The 18,763-nt window shown below is 53.3% G+C and overlaps 1 protein-coding gene across 5 annotated transcripts in view; it reads right to left on the minus strand.

Moving 5' to 3' along the window:
- The window catches only part of EPHB2 (EPH receptor B2), a 206,997-nt gene extending 194,691 nt beyond the window's left edge, over nt 1-12,306 (minus strand). For 4 of the 5 annotated variants that reach the window (XM_063701892.1, XM_055355247.2, XM_031011809.3 and 1 more), the window contains exon 1: nt 12,098-12,305. In XM_063701892.1, the coding sequence (XP_063557962.1) occupies nt 12,098-12,158 (61 nt within the window). In that variant the 5' untranslated portion in view covers nt 12,159-12,305. Of the gene's footprint in view, nt 1-12,097 lie in introns of all 5 variants that reach the window. The other variant, XM_055355285.2, reaches the window with a different exon arrangement.
- Between the last annotated feature and the right edge of the window lie 6,457 nt (nt 12,307-18,763).

An 18,763-nucleotide genomic window follows, 5' to 3' on the forward strand; every position in this document is an offset into this window, starting at 1 on the left:
CAGGCCAAGTGACAAGTTGGTACCGTGGACATATGTCGTCGCCATAATGGGAATGTTGACCCCACGGTCTCTCCCTGCTGGGGCCAGGCAGCTTGCACCCCGCCCCAGTGCTTGGCATGCCCCATTCTCAGTCACACAGGACTCCTTCCAGCTCCCCAAATACATCACACACTCACTGGCCTCCTATCCGGATCTTTGCAGATGCTGTTCCTATTGCCTGAAATGGCTGCCTCGCTGCTTCTTCACCTGGCTCTTCCTTAAGAATCATCTTAGAAGTCGCCTCTTCTAGGACGCCTTGTCTAACCTCATTGAATAGTTCAAGAAGCTGAGGCTCAAAGAGCTAAGAGGGCCAAGGTAACATTGTTAAGTGTCAGAGCCAGAGGTCCAACGTAGCAAGGTTCTAGTCTAAGACCACGCTGCTTTTCATTCATTCTGCCAACTCTACCTCCCTCAAGAAGAAACCTAGGGAAGACATGCTTTCTGCCTTCAAACATGGCAGATGCCTGCAAGATGGCTCTTACGTTCCTGGATTGTTCTGGAGGGTGGAAAACAGGGACCATGCAGGGAAGTTACAGGGAAAGAGACTCCCCATTTCAAGGTGAAGAGCCATGTTTTAACACCTCCCAGTGCCTACCAGCTATGTAACCTTGAGTAAGTCATTGAACCTCAACTTCCCCATTTGTACAATGGTGCTAACAATACCCTTGCTATTTCTTTACCCCAAATACCTAAACCAGAGGTTGTAAACTGCCAGCCAGTGAGCCAAATCCAGCCAGCAAACACGGTTTGGTTTGGCCAGAACTGTATTTTAGAATAAAATGAGTAAACATTCAAAAACCAGTTTTCAGACCAGGCATGGTGGCTCACGTCTGTAATCCCAACAATTTGGGAAGCTGAGGCAGGTGGATCACTTGAGGCCAGGAGTTCGAGACCAGCCTGGCCAACATGGCAAGACTCCGTCTCTACCAAAAAGAAAAAAAAAAATGCTGGGCATGGTGGTAGGTGCCTGTCTTTACTCAAAATACAAAAATTAGCCAGGCGTGGTGGCACATGACTGTAGTTCCAGCTACTCAGGAGGCTGAGGCCCAAGAATTGCTTGAACCTGGGAGGCAGAGGTTGCAGTGAGCCAAGATAGTGTCACTGCACTCCAGCTTAGGCAACAGAGTGAGACTCAAAACAAAACAAAACAAAAACCAGTTTTCCCATAAGCATCAGAACTTTGCAAATCAGGCTGGGCGCAATGGCTTATGTCTGTAATCCCAGCACTTTGGGAGGCTGAAGAAGGAGGACTGCTTGAGTTCAGAAGTTCAAGACCAGCCTGGGCAACATGGTGAAAGACTCTGTCTCTACAAAAAAAAAGAAAAAAAAAATGCTGGATGCGGTGGCAGGTGCCTATGGATCCAGCTACTTGGGAGGCTGAGGTGGGAGAACTGCTTGAGCCCAGGAGGTCAAGGCTAAGTGAGCTGCGATTGCGTCACTGCACTCCAGCCTATGAGACAGAGTGAGACTCTGTCTAAGAAAAAAGAGAGAGGAAAAAAAAGAACTTTGCAAATCAGAAGATCTGGCAAAACCGGACACAGATTCCTGTGTGACAACATGGTCAGGAGTGGGTAGCACCTGCCTTTTTTAGACTGGACATGCGCTCTTACTGGGGGCACTATTATACTTCCAACAGTCAAGTCACCTCACTCATTCACAACACAGGCCAGCTCACAAGTCTGGAGTCTCTGATCAAGACTCTTGCGATTTATTCCCGGTATTACGTTAGGCCAGATTTCCTGGTCTGCCAGCAAACAGAAGGCCAATTTCTTGCTCAATGGTTTAATGCGTCAACTTTGACTATGTGTTGCCCAGGTCCCCCTCAACTGTCTTTAAAAGTGACGCTCAGAGCTCAGTGGTCCCACCCACTCACTTCACTGTTTGTACACATTTCCATGTGCTCTGGGGCCAACGTGTGGTCCAAACTTAATTTGACAATAACTGGCCCATGCCTTTAGAATTTTTTCTTTTCCTCTAATGCTTCCCCACTCTTGCGATGACCTCTGGCCAAGGTGGGAGTGACAACCAGTCACCCCTTTACCCGGTCTTTCATAGTAGAATGAAGAACACAGTTACTCCTTGGCACAGCCTTCTGTAGTGCCTGAAATTATGATGCCCAGTTCACTGATAAGGAAAATGAGGCCTAGAGGGGTGAAGTGACCTGCCCCAGGCCACAGGAGCACCAGGGACCCATCTTTTCAGTTCAATCCCACCAGTCCAAGGCCCCTTTCTCTGGCCTCACACCTCACACTAGGTCTTGAATATCTACAACTCCAGGCTGCCATTTTTCATGAATTTTAGGTTCGTTTATTGCACAAACATCTATCTAATATCTGTCATGAGCCAAGCCTTTGTGCTGTACATGGTGAAGTGGAAAGTCCCTGCCTTCTCAGAAGAGGCAGATAACACTGAAGACAATTCGGGGGTAAGTGCTGGGGGTGGGGTGGGAGGGAATGAGATTTCTGGCTTCCTGTTGCCTCCCCACCGCCATCCCTGGACTGGACGATAAACTACCTGTGAGAGGCTGTCTCCAAATATGGCTGCCAACGATTCCTCCCCCTACTAAACACGAAGCCACTCCTCCCAGTAAGGGGGCGTCTAGATTCAAGTTTGGACCACAGGTTGGCCCAAGAAACATGGACAACAACAGGGTGCAGGGGCGGGCACTGAACTCTGAGTGTCACCTGATTCAGTGGGTCAGGACATGTTGAGTGGGATGCTGGATAACCCACCATTAAATTTTCCATGCTGAACAGCTGAGCAAGAAATGGGACTTCTCTTCAAGGATAAAACAAAAAAGTCAAGCCCAGTATATTTTCCTTTTCCTTGAACCTGATGAGGAAGCCTGGGATGAATCTGAGCTGGCGTTGTGACTGGCTTTGACCAGCACAGAAGGCTGCAGGGGTGACACTTTGTGACATTAGAGCCCAGCCCTTAAGAAGTCTTGCAGTTTCCATTTCACCATCTTGTGAGCTAATTGCCATGGATAGAGGCGCAGTCTAGACTAGCAAAGGATGGGAGATAGTGAGGAGCATAGGGGGACCAGCCTTCCAGCCTTCTCTATGAGGGCCTCAAAGATGTTATGTGAAGCCACGATGGAACTTCCAGCCCAACCTAGCTGAGTGCAGCCTCCTGAGTGATCCCAGCTGACAACCCGGGGAACAGAATAAGCACCCAGCTGAGCCCAGCCAATCCACTGAATCAGGACAACTAAGAAATCATTATTGTTTTAAGCCAGTAGGTTTTGTGGTGGCTTGCTAAAGATAAGTGATATGCTTTTCAGGAGTGGAGTCCTGTACTTTTTGTAGCTCTCCCTTCCCTTGCCTGAACCCCTGAACCCTGGCAATGGGCACTGAATCCTGGAGCTGGAAGAGGCCTCCAAAACCACTGAGTCTCACCCCTGTCATTTTATAGAAGAGACAGCTGAGGCTCGGGAAGCCACGCAATTGACTCCAGGTCACACAGGGTAACAGGGGCAGATCCAGGAGGCAAACTCAAGCCCTTACAGGGGTTGAGCACCAAGGGTACGTCTCCACCGACTTGCAACACACCAAGACAAATGTATGTTGCAAGTCAGTAGAGAGGTACCCCTGGTGCTCACACATTCTGTCTTAAGAGGCAGTCACTCCAGCCAACTGTGGCCATGTGGGAATGTGGGCCCAGCGAAACCAGATTGTCTGACTTTTCAGAAACGCCAGAAACAGGACTTTTCTGTAAAATCTCTTGATTTTCAAATGTTGGCTAAGAATTTGAACTGGATAGATGAGCTATTAAGATTGGCCCTGGGCTTCAAGCTTGGTCCCGCTGCTGGCTTTGGGTGAGTCATATTATCTCCCAGACCTCAGTTTCCTCATCTCTAAAGTGGGCCCCGTGGCTCCTGCCCCTTTCAGGATGGCTGTGAAGGCCTGATGAGCTATTGTATTTGGAAGTACAAGCTGCAAATGGCCCTGTGACTGTTTCGTAGTCTCCATTCTCTGTGGAGGCGCCCCTTACAACATAATGAGTTAACACCCGATTTGTCTAAGTTAGAACAACATTATTCTGACCATTATCACAGAGATTGCATTTTTATGGCAGGTTTGTGAGTTGTAGAACCCTCCCATTGCATTATCTCAGGATGTTGATGGAGCTGGAAGCTGGACAGCTGCCTTAGAGACCCTCATCAGAGCCAAGCCTTTCCTCTGAGCAGGGAGGCACATTCCAGAAGTGGAGAAGAGCATGAGCTCCGGAGTCACCAGACTTGGGTTTCAATCGCTGCCTCACCACTCCCTAGGTGTCCTTGGGCCAGTCACTCCTCTCAGAGCTTTGGTTTTCTCATCTGTAAAACGGGCACAATAATACAACGACCTGCGGGGCTCTTGGGGCAACTGCACAAGGCAACACACATAATGCTGTTAGTACAATGTCTGGCACAAGAATTGACAGCTGCTGGGCGCGGTGGCTCACACCTGTAATCCCAGCACTTTGGGAGGCCAAGGCAGGTGGATCGCCTGAGGTCAGAGTTCGAGACCAGCCTGACCAACATAGTGAAACCCCATCTCTACTAAAATATACAAAAAATTAGCCGGGCATGGTGGCAGGCATCTGTAATCCCAGCTACTCAGGGAGGCTGAGGCAGGAAAATCTCTTGAACCCGGGAGGCAGAGGTTGCAGTGAGCCGAGATTGCACCACTGCAGTCCGGCCTGGGCAACAAGAGCACTACTCTGTCTCAAAAAAAAAAAAAAAAAAAAGAATTGACAGCCATTCCCATGATCATGGCAGGGAAGGTGGTGCCCGGCAGGCACTGGGCAAAGAAGGAGGGTACAGCCATGAAGGAGTCTACCCCTTTCCCAGATTACGGAGGCTGAATTGGAGTGGGGAGGGGGCCTTTGAGAAAACCTGGATGGTACCCTGAGTGGGCAGGCTGGAGGGGCCTCTCAGCTACTTGGCAAGCCAGTCAGACCCTTGCCCTGTAAGGCTCAGAACACAGTGGGTGGGGGAGAGCTGGAGATGAAAAACCTGGTACACTGGCCCCCTGTTCCCCTACTGTGAATTGAGCTTCCCACTGGTAGAAAGCAAGGATAGCACCCATTCACATTTATTGCAAACTTAGCACACCTGAGGCACACACTCAGCTTAGTCTTCCTCAGATTAACACATCCATTGCTCACAACCATCTCAAGAGCTAGGAACAATGATTACCCCCATTTGAAAGATGAGGAAACCAAGGCTCAGAGAGGTGAAAACACAAGCCAGAGGACACACAGTACGGAGCAGTCTGACTCCACACACATTTCCTGTAACCCCCAGGCTCTGCTGTTTATAGAACAGGAGAGAAAGTGATCAGGGCTAAGCAAAGCCTCTGTAGGACTTCAGAGAAAGGGACAAGTCATTCTGGCCGGGGGCACGAGGGTGCTGCTGACATTTAATGGTTATGGAAACTAATAAAGAATGGGCACAGCCGAGTGCCAGGCAGTTCTGCCAGTCATGGTACACAGCATCTCACTGAATCCTCGCCATGAGCCTCTGACACATGCGCGGTATTCTCCAGTTTCCAGATGAGGAAGCTGAGGCTCAGAGAGTGGATCACTTGGTCAAGGCCACACAGCAGGCAAGGTCCCCTCTTCTGAGGACACTCCCACCCCACGGGGGCTGCAGCAGGGCAGCAGATGGCTCCAGGAAGCTCACCTAGTGAGGGTGTCCTAGGCAAGCCCCCAGATGACACGGGGGTACTGGGGAGACAGGTGTCCCCCTCCTGCACCCTCCGGAAGGCAGCTGCTTTAAAAGGCCCTAAAATGCTTTCAAGGCAGCCTTATCAGAGAGCCTGAGCTGATCCCAATCAGGGAGCCTCCAGGTGCTGCCACAATCAACAACTGCCTGGCCTGCTGCCCCACCCCTGGGAGCTGTGCAAACATTCTTTCCTTTCCTGCCTTCCCCCAGCTAACCCTCTTTTTATGCACGAGCCAGTGGCAGCCAGGGCTGGTGGGCGCTAACTCTGATTGATTTCACTTCATTTCAGTCTTTTCCAGTTTCCTGCTGAGGTTTCTCTTCCTCTTTCCCAGGAGTCCTGTGTTTTATCATAGGCCGCTGGGGGGCAAATTTGCCTGCCTAATGGAAAGACCTGGAGAGTATGTTAAAAATACAGACTCCCCAACCTTGTTCCCCATCTCCCAGATCTCCAGCTAAGTCAGGCATGCAGGTGCCAGGTCAGGAGACGGGTCCTTGGTCGGAGGTGTGGAAGATCCTCCCCTGTCAGGAGGCCCACCGTGCTCTGCATCTCCGCCACCCTCAGTGGAAGCATGGGTCCCCTGCCTTGCCCAGCCCAGGCATCCTGTCATCAGCAGGCTCCATCTGCCCCTTCCTGTTAGGGGCCTTTCTATGTGCAGAGGTCCAGTCTCCAGTCTAAACTCACAGGTGAGCTCTGGGCAGGCAGAGTTGACCAGAGGCTACCACGGGCTGAATCCCCAGCAAACTGGCCCATAGAATCTGTCCCAGGCAAGGCACAGTGGCTCAGGCCTGTAATCCCAGCACTTTGGGAGGTCAAGGTGGGTGGGTCACTTGAGGTCAGGAGTTCGAGACCAGCCTGGTCAACACGGTGAACCCCCCGCCCCCACCCCGTCTCTACTAAAAATGCAAAAAAATTAGCCGGGTATAGTGGCACATGCTTGTAGTCCCAGCTACTCTGGAGGCTGAGGTGGGAAGATGGCTTGAACCCGGGAGGCGGAGGTTGCAGTGAACCGAGGTGGCACCACTGCACTCCAGCCTGGGTGACAAAGTGAGACTCCATCTCAAAAAAAAAAAGAACCTGTCCCCACTTTGGCTCTGATGCAGAGCCTTGAGGAAGTAGGGCCTAGGACAATCCCACAGGAGGGAGGGGGCCCATCCAATGTTCTATGACAATTTCAGGGTGAACACAGATCCCCAGGACTTAGGAGGCTTAGGGACCCCAGATAACAGTCCCCCTGGACTAGGAATCTGAGTATTTTCCCCTGATGGGGCTCTGGAGAAAGAGGCAGGGATGGAGTCTGAGTCTGTCCACACTTGGGGGGTTGCCATCCCGAGTCTGGGGGAAGTTGGGAGCTTGTGGGGTGGGTTAGGGGAGACACTGAAGGCTGATCTGGTGCCTGGACAAATTAAATGCCAAAAAGGGGGCCACGTCGCCATCATTGAGGGAAGGACCTTAGAGGGGTTGAGACCAGCATTTAATGTCCACAGCATTTAATGAGTGTCTGACACAGGAACCCAGGGGGAAACTGAAGTGCAGGGAGTCTGCGCTCCTCGCCCCAGAGCACACAGCTGGGATTTGAACTCACGTCTGTTTGCCCCTGAAGGCTATGTGTTTTCTCTACCACACACTGCCTGTGAAGTCAGCTGGCCCCGTTCCCCACCACAGGCAGAATCCCTTCTCCCAACCAGCCCCTGACATGAACTAGGTGCCTGGTGACTCTTTAAAAATATATGGATGGATGGAGAAATGAATGAGTGAATAAGTCAACTGGCTTTCAAATTCTACAACGTTTAGGTTTTAAATCTAAGCCCTGATTTCCTGGCTAAGACAAATACATGAAAGCAGCCTCCTTTAAAAATGAGAAGCAAAAGAAACAGACATAAAAGGAAAACCAATTCCAAATTAATCCCATGGAAGGTCGCTGGGTCTTAGACAGGTAATGCCCCAGAGGTGGGCCCAGTAGGGTAGAGGTTGGGGTGGGAGAGTTGAGCTGGGGGAGGGAGGGAGGCAGGCTTCCCCCACCACCCATCAGAAGTGGACTTGTCTACCTAGCACACAGTGGCTGCTGGCCCATCTGAATGCTCTGCTCCCCCTGAACTGGTCTATTCGTTATCCCCAGCACTTTCTTGCATCTCTACTCAAGCCATCCCCTTGGTATCTCCCTCCAGGAAGACCTCCTTGATTTCCTCTGCCAGATGGACTTCCCTCCATCTCCATATCATTCTCCCAATACTTATCACATAACACAGTATCATATATTCATCTGTTCATTCACTCAACATTCAATTCATTCCATGTTCCTCAGCTGACAATGTCATTCCGTTACTGAGCACCCGCATGGCTGGGCACAGTTCTAGGCACTGGAGATGTCACAGCAAACATGGCAGATGAAGTCCCGGAGTTTACAGTCTAGTGGGCAAGGCAGATGCCAAACAAGTCTTTGATGCTTCTTCAGGTGGCGATGGGTTTCATGAAGCACAACAAAGCAGGTGGGATGGAAAGAAGCAGAACTGGGTCTGTTTTAGAAGAGAGAATCAGGGAAGGCCTCTGGGGAGGTGGAATTTGAACAGAGCTCTTCAGACCAGAACTGTGGACACAAAAATGAGCCAGATGGGTCTCTGCCTTCAGGGAGCTCACAGTCTAGCCGGGAACCGACAAGCTGGCTTTACTGTGACTGTCCAGGACCAGATCTGGCTCATCTGAACGTCACCACACATTGCAAGTCAGTGATCTTTCCAAGCATGAATCTGGCCAGGTCCCTTGATAGCTCAAGAACCTTCAAGGGCTCCCTGCTGCCCTCAGCATTTGATCCAAACTCCCCAGCCTTCCATTCTAGCCCTTCAGGACCTGACCACCCCACTCCCATTCTCAGTCTCAACCCCCACTGCTGCCCTCAACACTCACCCTCCTCAGACACATCAAAGTAAGCACCTGATCATCCTGCCTCCATGTCTTTCTATGGACATATAGACATGCTATTTCCTTTTTTAGGTAAAATTCTCCACATCCTATAAGTTCTAAAGTCAACCTCTTTAACTCTTGAGAACACAGTTCGTTAGCATGACAGGTGGCTAAGAAAGTTTCATAGCAGGGAAAATGGGTGGTGAGAAAATGAGGCAAAGCATAACAGCATAAAAGATGAAATAACCCTGTTCTGTCCTCAAGTGCACCTGCCGCCCCGGGGGGTTCACAGCCTCCTCTGGGAAGCATGTTGGACCCCGTATCATGCTCTGTCTCGCCCACTCTTTTCCCTGTCAGCTTGTCCCGTCTCCTTGCCTGCCCCGGAGTCCAGCACCCTGCCAGCCAGAGAGGAAACTCTATCGATATTTGGAGAGCAAAGGAGCAGATGTAAGGAGGCTGTTTTCTCGAGACCTTGACCTTTGGATTCCATCTAGTGGCGGGTCTGCCACCGGCCTCCTGTCCTGTTGGACGTTTCCCCAGTGCTCTTCCATCCTGCTCTAAGCCGCCACTTCACATGCTCCATGCTTTCTTTCCCTTGGTCGGGGGGCGGTCTCACGGTTTGGGGGAGATGCTAAGCTTACCGTCCTAACCTAGAAACCCCCCGTATACACACACACTCTCCTCTCCCCCATTCCGAAGGCTGGAGCTGGGGATTTCCTGGGGACTTAACCGGCAGGACAGCCCTTTACGGGCTGAGGAGACGAGGAAGGGAAGGAAGTGGTAGCCATGTGGCTCTGGGTTCTGGGAGCCAGAGGGGCCACCCTCCTACTGCTCCACGGCCCAGTCCTGTCTCCACAGACTGTCACCCTCAGGAGGACCCTGGTGTCTCCCAAATGTGCACAGGCAGCACCGTCCCCCAAATGTGCACAGGCAGCACCGTCCATCCCTGGCTTTGAAGGGGGACTTCTCCCACCCGTCATCTGGTCTGATCCTCACAAACACCCCAGGAGACAGGCAGGACAGGCGCTGTCATCACCCTCACTAGACAGGGGAGGAAAATGAGGCTCAAAGAGGGGAAGTAGGGTGTAGATGATGGACTGTACAAGATATTTAGCCAGGCCATTTTACACCCAGAGAAACTGAGGCCCCCATAGGGAAGGGACCTGGCCCAGGGTCCCATAGTAAATGAGAAGCAGGCCCTCTGACCTCCACCTCACACCATCTCCCCATCCATTCGGCCAGCTCCTTATTAACGACTGACGGACTAACTTCCTAGTGTACAGGGGGCAAACGGAAGAAGAGCCTGAGGCAAGCACTGGGGTGCCTGCTGCAGCCCTCCTCCCACCCTGCTGTGGCTTCCCTTCCCCACCCTGCCCCCAAGTGGCAGTCCAAGTAGCCATACCCTCCTGTGACGTCAGCGCCCACCAGCCCTGTGTCCAGGACCAGGGTCCAGGCTGGCCACAGCCCACCAGATTCCAACCAGCCTCTGCCAGGGCGATGGCTGGACAGACGTGGCCCTTCCATCTACCCCAGAGTAATTAAAAACACACCCAGGCCTCTTCCAACGAGAGAGGGGCCAATTTTCTTCCCCTCCAGCACTGCTGACTGCAACCTAAATAGCAATATTTATGCCAAGCTCCCCATAATACTGTAAACATCCCAATGTATAGCGGGCCAACGCATGAGTCATTTCCCCAAAGCCAGAGTTAATAAGTGGTACCTCAGCCATATTCCACAGGGCTCCCGCCAGCAGCCAGGCCCCAGGGCTGCCCTCCACACCCAGGGCCCGTGGCACCCTCGGTGCCCCAGTGGCCCCACTCCGGGAAACCGCAGGCAGCCGCCAAATCCCCCAGGAGCCGAAGGACAGCTGCCTCAGTGCCAGAAACTGTGGCTGCCATCCAGGGACACCCCCCACCCCCTGACTGCGGTCACTAAAGTGCTCATTACCGAAAGAGAAACTGAAGTTGTAGCACAGGGTCCCCCACGACGCCTTTCCCAGAGGCCGCAGCCCCCACGCCTGGTCTGATATGCTTTTTTTCTTAGGCTGCAAGAAGGGAAGGGGCGCCCCGCAACCCTAAAGTGGCCTGAGAAGTGCACACAGACATCATCCCTAAGCCCACGGGAGCAGAACCCTGGAAGGGCTCACGCAGTTTAGGGTCAACAAAACCCAGCTAAGTGAGTGCTGGTTTCAAAGAAAGACCACAGACCTGGGTTCTATTTTTGTCACCCAACGGCCCTGGGTGAGACATCGGACTTTTCAGAGCCTCAGTTTCCCTATCTGTTCAAGAGAAGTAGGAATCATACCTACCTGTCTTCCCCGGAAGGTGTATTTTGAGGGATCCAACACACTGGTGGGCGGGAAAGCACTTTGTAAAGCTTAAAGTACCTTGTCAACTGTGCAGCACGTTGTAAACCGCAGAGAGCTGCGTATAGTGCGAAGTACTTCATAAACTGTAAAGTGGTTTGAAAACTGTAAAGCGCAGTACACGTGAGAACCATTATTCACGTTCGCTTCTTGCCCTGCAAGCTCGGCCATTCCTGGTGGACACACCCAGACCGCACTAACTTTCCCTCCAGAGCAAGCTGGCTCGGGAGACCTAGCAACTACCCTTGCCCCCCTGGGGGTCGAGTGGTACCAATACACGAGGCCACGGGGAGAGGGCCCGCGACCCTGGCCAAGGCCAACACATGGCAAGAGCATCTGGTCCGACCCCGGCGGCAGCTGGAGAGTTCCCGGGGCTCCAGCCGCCACGCTGAGAGCCGCGGCCGCGGGGCGGTGGCCGGCGGGGGTGCCCGGAGACCTCGCGCGACGGAGAGATGCCCACAGACCCATCCCCCGCGCAGTCCTCTCGGGGAGGGGACCCCATTGTACGCCGCGGGCGATGGGCAGGCACCGACGCGGGGGCTGGCGCGCTCCCTTCCACTCTGCCAGTCCCCGCTCTCCGGGGCGCCGGGCCTCATCTCGGGGGCGCGGGCCGGGAGCCCCCACCCCGGCCGGCCGCGGTGCCTCCCTCCCTCTGCTCCCTGCCAAACTTTCCAGCCCCGACCGAGCGCCGGCCCCCCCCGCCCCCCGCCACCCGCCACGGCCGGGCCCGCGCCCCTCCACCCTGTGCGGAGCAAGACCAGGCCGGCGCGAGGCGGCTGCCCGAGCCGGGGGCGGCGAGCGCGCGTGGGCAGCCCCTAGCCCTGGGCGGCGCTCGCCGGGCTGGCTACAAAGCCTCGGCAAGATGGTCCCTTCGCCTCCTCCTGGCACAGTCAATCAGCGCCCGCCGCTCCCCGGGCGCCCGCGGGGCCCGCTCCTCCCGGCGCGGCCGGACACACCTCCCCGCGGCCACCTGCGCCCGGCGCCGGCCCCCAGGCAAACTTTGCGGGCCGCGGAGCGGAGGTGGGCGCCGGCGGCCGCCCGTGCCCGGCCGCTCCCCGCCCCCATCGCCCGCCCGCTCGCTCACCTTCCACGGCGGCGAGCAGCGGCAGCAGCAGCAGCGCGGCCCCCAGCCTCCGCAGAGCCATGGCTGCGCTTCCCGGGGCCTCGGGCCGCGGCGCCGCGGGGCCCGGACGGCCCGGGCGGGAGCGCGCGCCCCGGGCTCGGGGGGCCAGGGGGGGCGGCAAGGCGCGGCGCACACACAGCCGCCGCCACCGCGCAGCCAGCAGAATGAGCCATCCAGCCCGGGCAGAACGGGGACCCGGGCTCCGCCAGCGCTGGGCACGGCCCACCTGAGCCGCGGGCGCGGGGGGAGCCTGGCCAGGCCACCGCTCCCCGCGCGCGTCCCGGCCCCCGGCGGCCGCGCGCCGCCGCGAGCCCGGGTCCCCACACCGCGCCCGTAAGGTCACCCGGGGGCAGCGCGGGCGCTGGAGCGCGGCGACCCCGCGTGCCCGGGACACTGAGACCCCGGGCTCCCCCCGCGCAGCAGTGGTCTCTCCCGGCGCTGTGGCTCCTCCAGATAAAGCAGCGATTTCAGCCCAAATGTTTCTCAATTTTTATTGAATGCTGCAAAGCCGGAGAGCGTCTGGCGCGGCTGACAGGGGCAGGGAGAGCGGACGGAGGGGAGGGCGGGGGAAGGGGCTTCCCAAAGCGGGGGCCGGCACTACCTGTCAGGGCAGGGAGTCCCACCCCCTCGCCTCAGCCCTGCCACCCGGGTCCCTGCGGCTTCGAAAGGGACCGAACTGCAATGAATGGAAAAAAAAAAAAGGGTGTGGGGGGGGTGGCATCTGGGAACAAAACAGGCGGCTTTCCCAGGCACTGGGGCTGGGCCGGGGCCTCCGAGTGGGAGACTGGGCCTTGGCGCTACCCGAGGGCCTGGGGTGGGGCTGGGGGGGGGGGGGGAGGTGGTCACTCGGCACTGGTGGGCTGGGCCCTGGCAGGCAGACCCCAGGCCTCCCCTCCCTGCCCGGTTGTTCTGAGCTGGCCCGCGAGCCCCTCACTGCAGACTCGTCTATCTCTGTATTAGATTTCTCCTTCTCTGTTGATCTTGCTCCCAGTGCAGTTTGGGGATGGGGTGAAGGATGTCCATGGGTGAATCTGGGGAAAGCCCCAGCCACCCCCACGCTGTGGAATGGACCTGTCTGTGCAGCCGTGGTTTTGTGCATGGCCGTCCCTTCAGGGAGAACACAACCCTAGCCCCAACCCTGTCGGCCCTGCCCTGCTCTGACAGCCTTCATCACCATCATCATTAACAGACTTTACTGAAGTCTGGATGGTGGGCGGCTGCAGGGGGCCTGCGGCAATCACCCAGGCTGAACCCCTGGCGGTTGGGAGCCCACTCCTGACTGAGGAGACTTCATCAGGAGCTCGGAACTCTGTGGAGTGAGTGGAGGAGCCCAGTGCAGGAGCAGGTGGTTTAAGTCGAAGGCAGTTTAAGTCTATGCTACCCACATCTCCTGTGTCCCTTTGTCCCACATACCATCAAAATGTCCCAGCAATCCCTTCCCTTCAGTCCATACCAAGAAAATGGGGTACCACAGGCTTCGGGAATCCATCTAAGGTTTGGAAAGTTGGGTCGTCTCTTGAAGCTCTAAGAGTCCAGTTGAAATGGGTGTCATCCTGGAAGGCCACCAGGAGGAGGCAGCCTGGGAGGGAGACAGAACAGGAGTGAGCAGGGAGAGAAGAGAAACAGGAGATTTCCCCCTATTAAGCCTACAGACCCCTCACCAGGGTCAAGAGCCAGTGGGGTGGGGCTGGCAGAGCCACTACCGTTCCTATTTGAGTGAGCAGGGGGAGAGGAAAAATGAAAGATTCCCCCTTTTAAGCCTACAGACCTCTCACCAGGGTCAAGATCCACTGGGGTGGGGCTGGCCTTTATTTTCAGTTCTTGCCTGTCAGACCTTCCAGGAGACCCAGGGTTTGAGGGACCCCAAGCTTGGCCCATCTTGAGGCAATCCTCCCTCTCCTGGACAGAGCAGCTCTAAGCTCTGGCCCCCTCCAGTGCATCCAGGTGCTAGACACTTCCAAATTCAAGAAGTCATTATTGAGCACCTATTATGTACTGTGCAGATTCAGCTTTTTTGCTTTGTTTCTATTTCCTGGGACCCTTGACTCCACCTACCCAGGGCCAGTGGTTACTTCCTTTTTGTCTCAAAATAGGAAGACCAGTGACTCTGCTTTATTGAGGACATGGTACCAGGCACTAGGCTGGGCTTTGTTTATTTCTTGTCCCCCTTAATCTTTCCTACTCTGTGCACCAGGTGCTGATCTTTTCATATGATGAAACTGAGGACCAGATAAGTAATTTGTCCAAAGTCCCATGGCAAATTGGGCTAGGATTCAACCCCATGTCCGTCTGACCCCAGTGCTGACCTCCTTGTACCTTTCACAGAAGCACAGAGCTCAGGGCTCTTCCCACAGCCTATTTCACAGATAAGGAAACTGAGGCCTAAAAAGGAAAGTGACTCACCCAATGTTATCTGATGAAATAGACATCTATCCAGGGCCTTTACCTGGCAAAAATAGAAAATTACTGATCATAATTAAGTTCCCCTTCTCTCACATCCTCTTCTCTCTAAACAGTATTTTATTCCCCATTTGGGGTGGCTGGGTTCTGCAGTCTGGCCAGGCTCTCCTCCCTGATTTCTTGGCAACCGCCTTTAGCTGTGCTTTTGTCCCAGCTGTGCACTCCACCTGGTTGCCTTCTTGGCTCTAAAGACTTGGATTCAGCCTCACCCCAGCCCCCACCAAGAGCTTAATTGACATTCGCCTCACCCCTCTCTGACTGACCTATTTGCCTATTATCTGTTCCCTGAAAGATAATCAGCCCCACATGGTCCATTGCTGGTTTCTCTGATGGATTGTTTCTGATTTGCACGTTATCTCTACAACTCCAGCCGACTGTGAGCTCCATGAGGGCAGTGCCTGGATGCAAAACTATACTGTACACTGCCAGGGCAGGAGGCCCCAGGGAGCATCTGACCCAATCCCCACCTCAGCAGAGGAGGAGGCGGTTTAAGCTTCATTTGTCTAATGACAACAGCTACTCGAATTTGCAATCACGCTTTAACAGTTTACAAAGCAGCGTTCACACCCATCAACTCGACTCATGCTAATTCAACCAGCCTATCCTGCGAGCCAGCCTGGCAGCCAGGGAACGCCATTTTTCAGAAGGCGAAATTGGGGCCCAAAGAGGGGCCACTTGCCCAAAGACATGTGGAAGGTTTGGGGTTTTTTGTTTGTTTTTGGTGCAGCTGGAGTGAGGCTTCAGTGACTTGTCTTGTCTAGGTCTCTTTCAATCAGAGTTGATTGACAAACATTAGTTGGGCACCTCCTGCATACCAGGCACTGGGGAGGCAGGGGTGCAGCTGTGGATCTGCCAGACAAGGCCCTGCTCTCTGGGAGCCTACATTCTGCTGCAGAGAGACCTATATAGGGACAAGCTAATAACGATAATGGTAAGTGCGAGAAAGATAATGACCAGGGTGATGGGGCAGTGATTGACGGAGGGCAGGGGGCTGCTCTGGCCAGGGGAATCAGGGAAGGCCTCTTAGGCAACATGGCAGCTGAAAGCTGGACAGCGAGGAGTCTACCATGCCAACATGTGTGAAGAGAGCTCCAGGTGGAAGAAACTGCAGAGGCAAAGGCCCTGAGGTGGGAACACACTGGGTACCCTCTGGGAATAGGAGCTGAAGCACGGCAATCAACTGGAGCGTGGAGGAGGTTACGTCAGGGAGGGAGAATATGGATTGTAGTTTAAGCTCAATGGGGGAGTCATGGAGGATTATAAGTTGAGACTGGATAGATTGGAGGTAGAGGAAATAGCATGAACTCAGCTGAGCAGGGCCTGGGGGACCCCATGTGTTAACCCATGCCACCATCCTCCCGGTCTGTGGGGCTGGGCTGGCCTCTAGAGCCCCTAGATGGAGACTCCAGGGGCTCTCTTAACTTGCTTCCCTTAACTTGACTCCCTTAACTCCCTAGCCCTCCCTTAACTTACGTGTGACCTTGGGCAGGGTACTCACCGTCTCTGGGCCTCACTTGCCACAAATGCCAAATGAGGGCATTAGCCAAGGTGGTTTCTCTGAGGCCACTTTCAGCCCTCTCTTTGTCGTGGATTCAGTGGGGGCAACATGACCTTCGTGAGGATCTCAGCCATACCAGAGGATGCCAATGAGCTCTAGGCTCCCTTTGCTTTCCCTGAGGCTCCTTCTTCCTGAGGGGAAAGGTAGTGGGGCTTTTGAAGGGGGGAAATATGTTACACTGAGTGGCAGAGCCCAGAGAAAACATAGAATAGACATCCCCTCTTGGTGTACCCAAGTCTCTGACTCCCATCCCAGTGGCTTTGCTGACTGATGCAGGATTGATGGGGTCACATGGCCATTTGCGGGTCAAACCATCCCTACAGCCAGTGCCAGGCCAGGGGGAATTTCTTTTTTTTTTACTATATATATTTTTTATTATGCTTTAAGTCTAGGATACATGTGCACAACGTGCAGGTTTGTTACGTATGTATACATGTGCCATGCTGGTGTGCTGCACCCATTAACTCGTCATTTACATTAGGTATTTCTCCTGATGCTATCCCTCCCCACTGCCCCCACCCCACAACAGGCCCCAATGTGTGATGTTCCCCACCTTGTGTCCAAGTGTTCTCATTGTTCAGTTCCCACCTATGAGTGAGAACATGCGGTGTTTGGTTTTCTGCCCTTGTGATATTTTGCTCAGAATGATGGTTTCCAGCTTCATCCATGTCCCTATAAAGGACATGAACTCATCCTTTTTTAAGGCTGCATAGTATTCCATGGTGTTTATGTGCCACATTTTCTTAATCCAGTCTATCATTGATGGACATTTGGGTTGGTTACAAGTCTTTGCTATTGTGGATAGGGCCTCAATAAACATACGTGTGCATGTGTCTTTATAGCAGCACGATTTATAATCCTTTGGGTATATACCCAGTAATGGGATCGCTGGGTCAAATGGTATTTCTAGTTCTAGATCCTTGAGGAATCGCCACACTGTCTTCCACAATGGTTGAACTAGTTTGCAGTCCCACCAACAGTGTAAAAGTGTTCCTATTTCTCCACATCCTCTCCAGCATCTGTTGTTTCCTGACTTTTTAATGATCACCATTCTAACTGGTATAGATGGTATCTCATTGTGGTTTTGATTTGCATTTCTCTGATGGCCAGTGATGATGAGCATTTTTTCATGTGTCTATTGGCTGCATAAATGTACAGAGACATGGCTCAAATTCTAGTTCTGTCACTAGTTGGCTGTGTGACCTCAGACAGGGCTCTTCCCCTTTCTGGGCCTGAGCTGAGAGCCCCAGATCTACCCTCATGAAGCTCATGAACCAGCACTGTCCAATAGAAATATGATCTAAGCCCCACATATAATTAAACCATTTATAGTAGGCATATTTAAAAAAAAAAGAAATAGGTGGAGTTAATTTTAATATATTTATTAACCCAATATATCCAAAATATTATCATTTCAGCATGTAATGAATGAACCATTTTACATTCTTTTTTCACACGAAGCCTTTGCCATGTAGCATGCATTTTATATTTCAGCATAGCTCAATTTGCACTAGCTACATTTCAAGTATTCAATAGACACGTGTGGCTGGTGGCTAGTGGCCACCATTATTGGATAGCACAGATACAGACACTGACGGCAATAGTTATCCTAAGGAACTCAAAGTGCTCTTTAATAGAGGTTGTCCAAACCTTCTGCGGGCACAGAGGAGGGAGTCACTACTTCTGCTTAGAGAAGGGGAGAAGGCTTCCTGGAGGAGCTTACATTTAAAAGATAAAAAAATGCCTTGATAGCTAATCCTCTTTCTTCCCACTTTCAAGAAAACTTTTCTTTCTACCTTATGAGAAAAGAAACACATACTTATTGTTAAAAATAAAGAAGATATAGAAGAGATAAGAAAGAAAACAAAGACCACCTCTAATCTCCACAGCCTGAGACCCACTACTAATATTTTGATCTGTTTCCTTCCAGGTATTTTTTTTTTAAGGCACAAGTATTTTGCGTGTTAACTATAATCTTGCTGTCTGTATGGTGCTGTGTCCTATTTTTTCCCACCCAGCACCGTGGAGCGGGCATTCCCTTGGGTTGTTAAAAACCCTCTGGAAACATCATTGCTAACCACTGCGTACTATTCCAGGGGGGTGATGGGCCGTGAAACCAGAAACTCTCCTGCTTTCCCACTTCTCCTGGAGGTACCTGCGAACCCAGCTCCACTTTGGATGCCCCTCTGAGCACAGAGGCTGCAGGGAGAATGGAGAGAAGCAACCAGGAGAGGAGAGTTCCCTGAAAGCCACCCTTTGCTTGACTCCTCACTGTCAGCCCTGGGTCTTTGTGACTCAGAGCTGGAGGAGGCTGGGCTGGGCTGCAGCTCCAATTAGCCAGTCTCTTGACTGCCACCTGGTGGCCCTGGAAGTGAATGCACCCTCTAGGAGAACCATCAGGGAGGTGGCCAGAGGAAAGAGGTGCAGGGGTCCTGGGTTTCCACTTTTGACCCCTGGCCCCGCACCCCACTTCATGACCAGCCTTCTGGGGAAGGGGTCATCTGAGTTTTCATTCTGGAGAAGGGCTTCCCTCCTGCTGTCATTCTAAAGGGTCGTAGCTTGGGGAGAGGACTGCCTGGGTGCAAATCCAGCACCACCTCTTATAAGCA

Source organism: Gorilla gorilla, chromosome 1 (genome assembly GCF_029281585.2).
Source record: "Gorilla gorilla gorilla isolate KB3781 chromosome 1, NHGRI_mGorGor1-v2.1_pri, whole genome shotgun sequence".
Classification (NCBI taxonomy): Eukaryota; Metazoa; Chordata; class Mammalia; order Primates; family Hominidae; genus Gorilla; species Gorilla gorilla.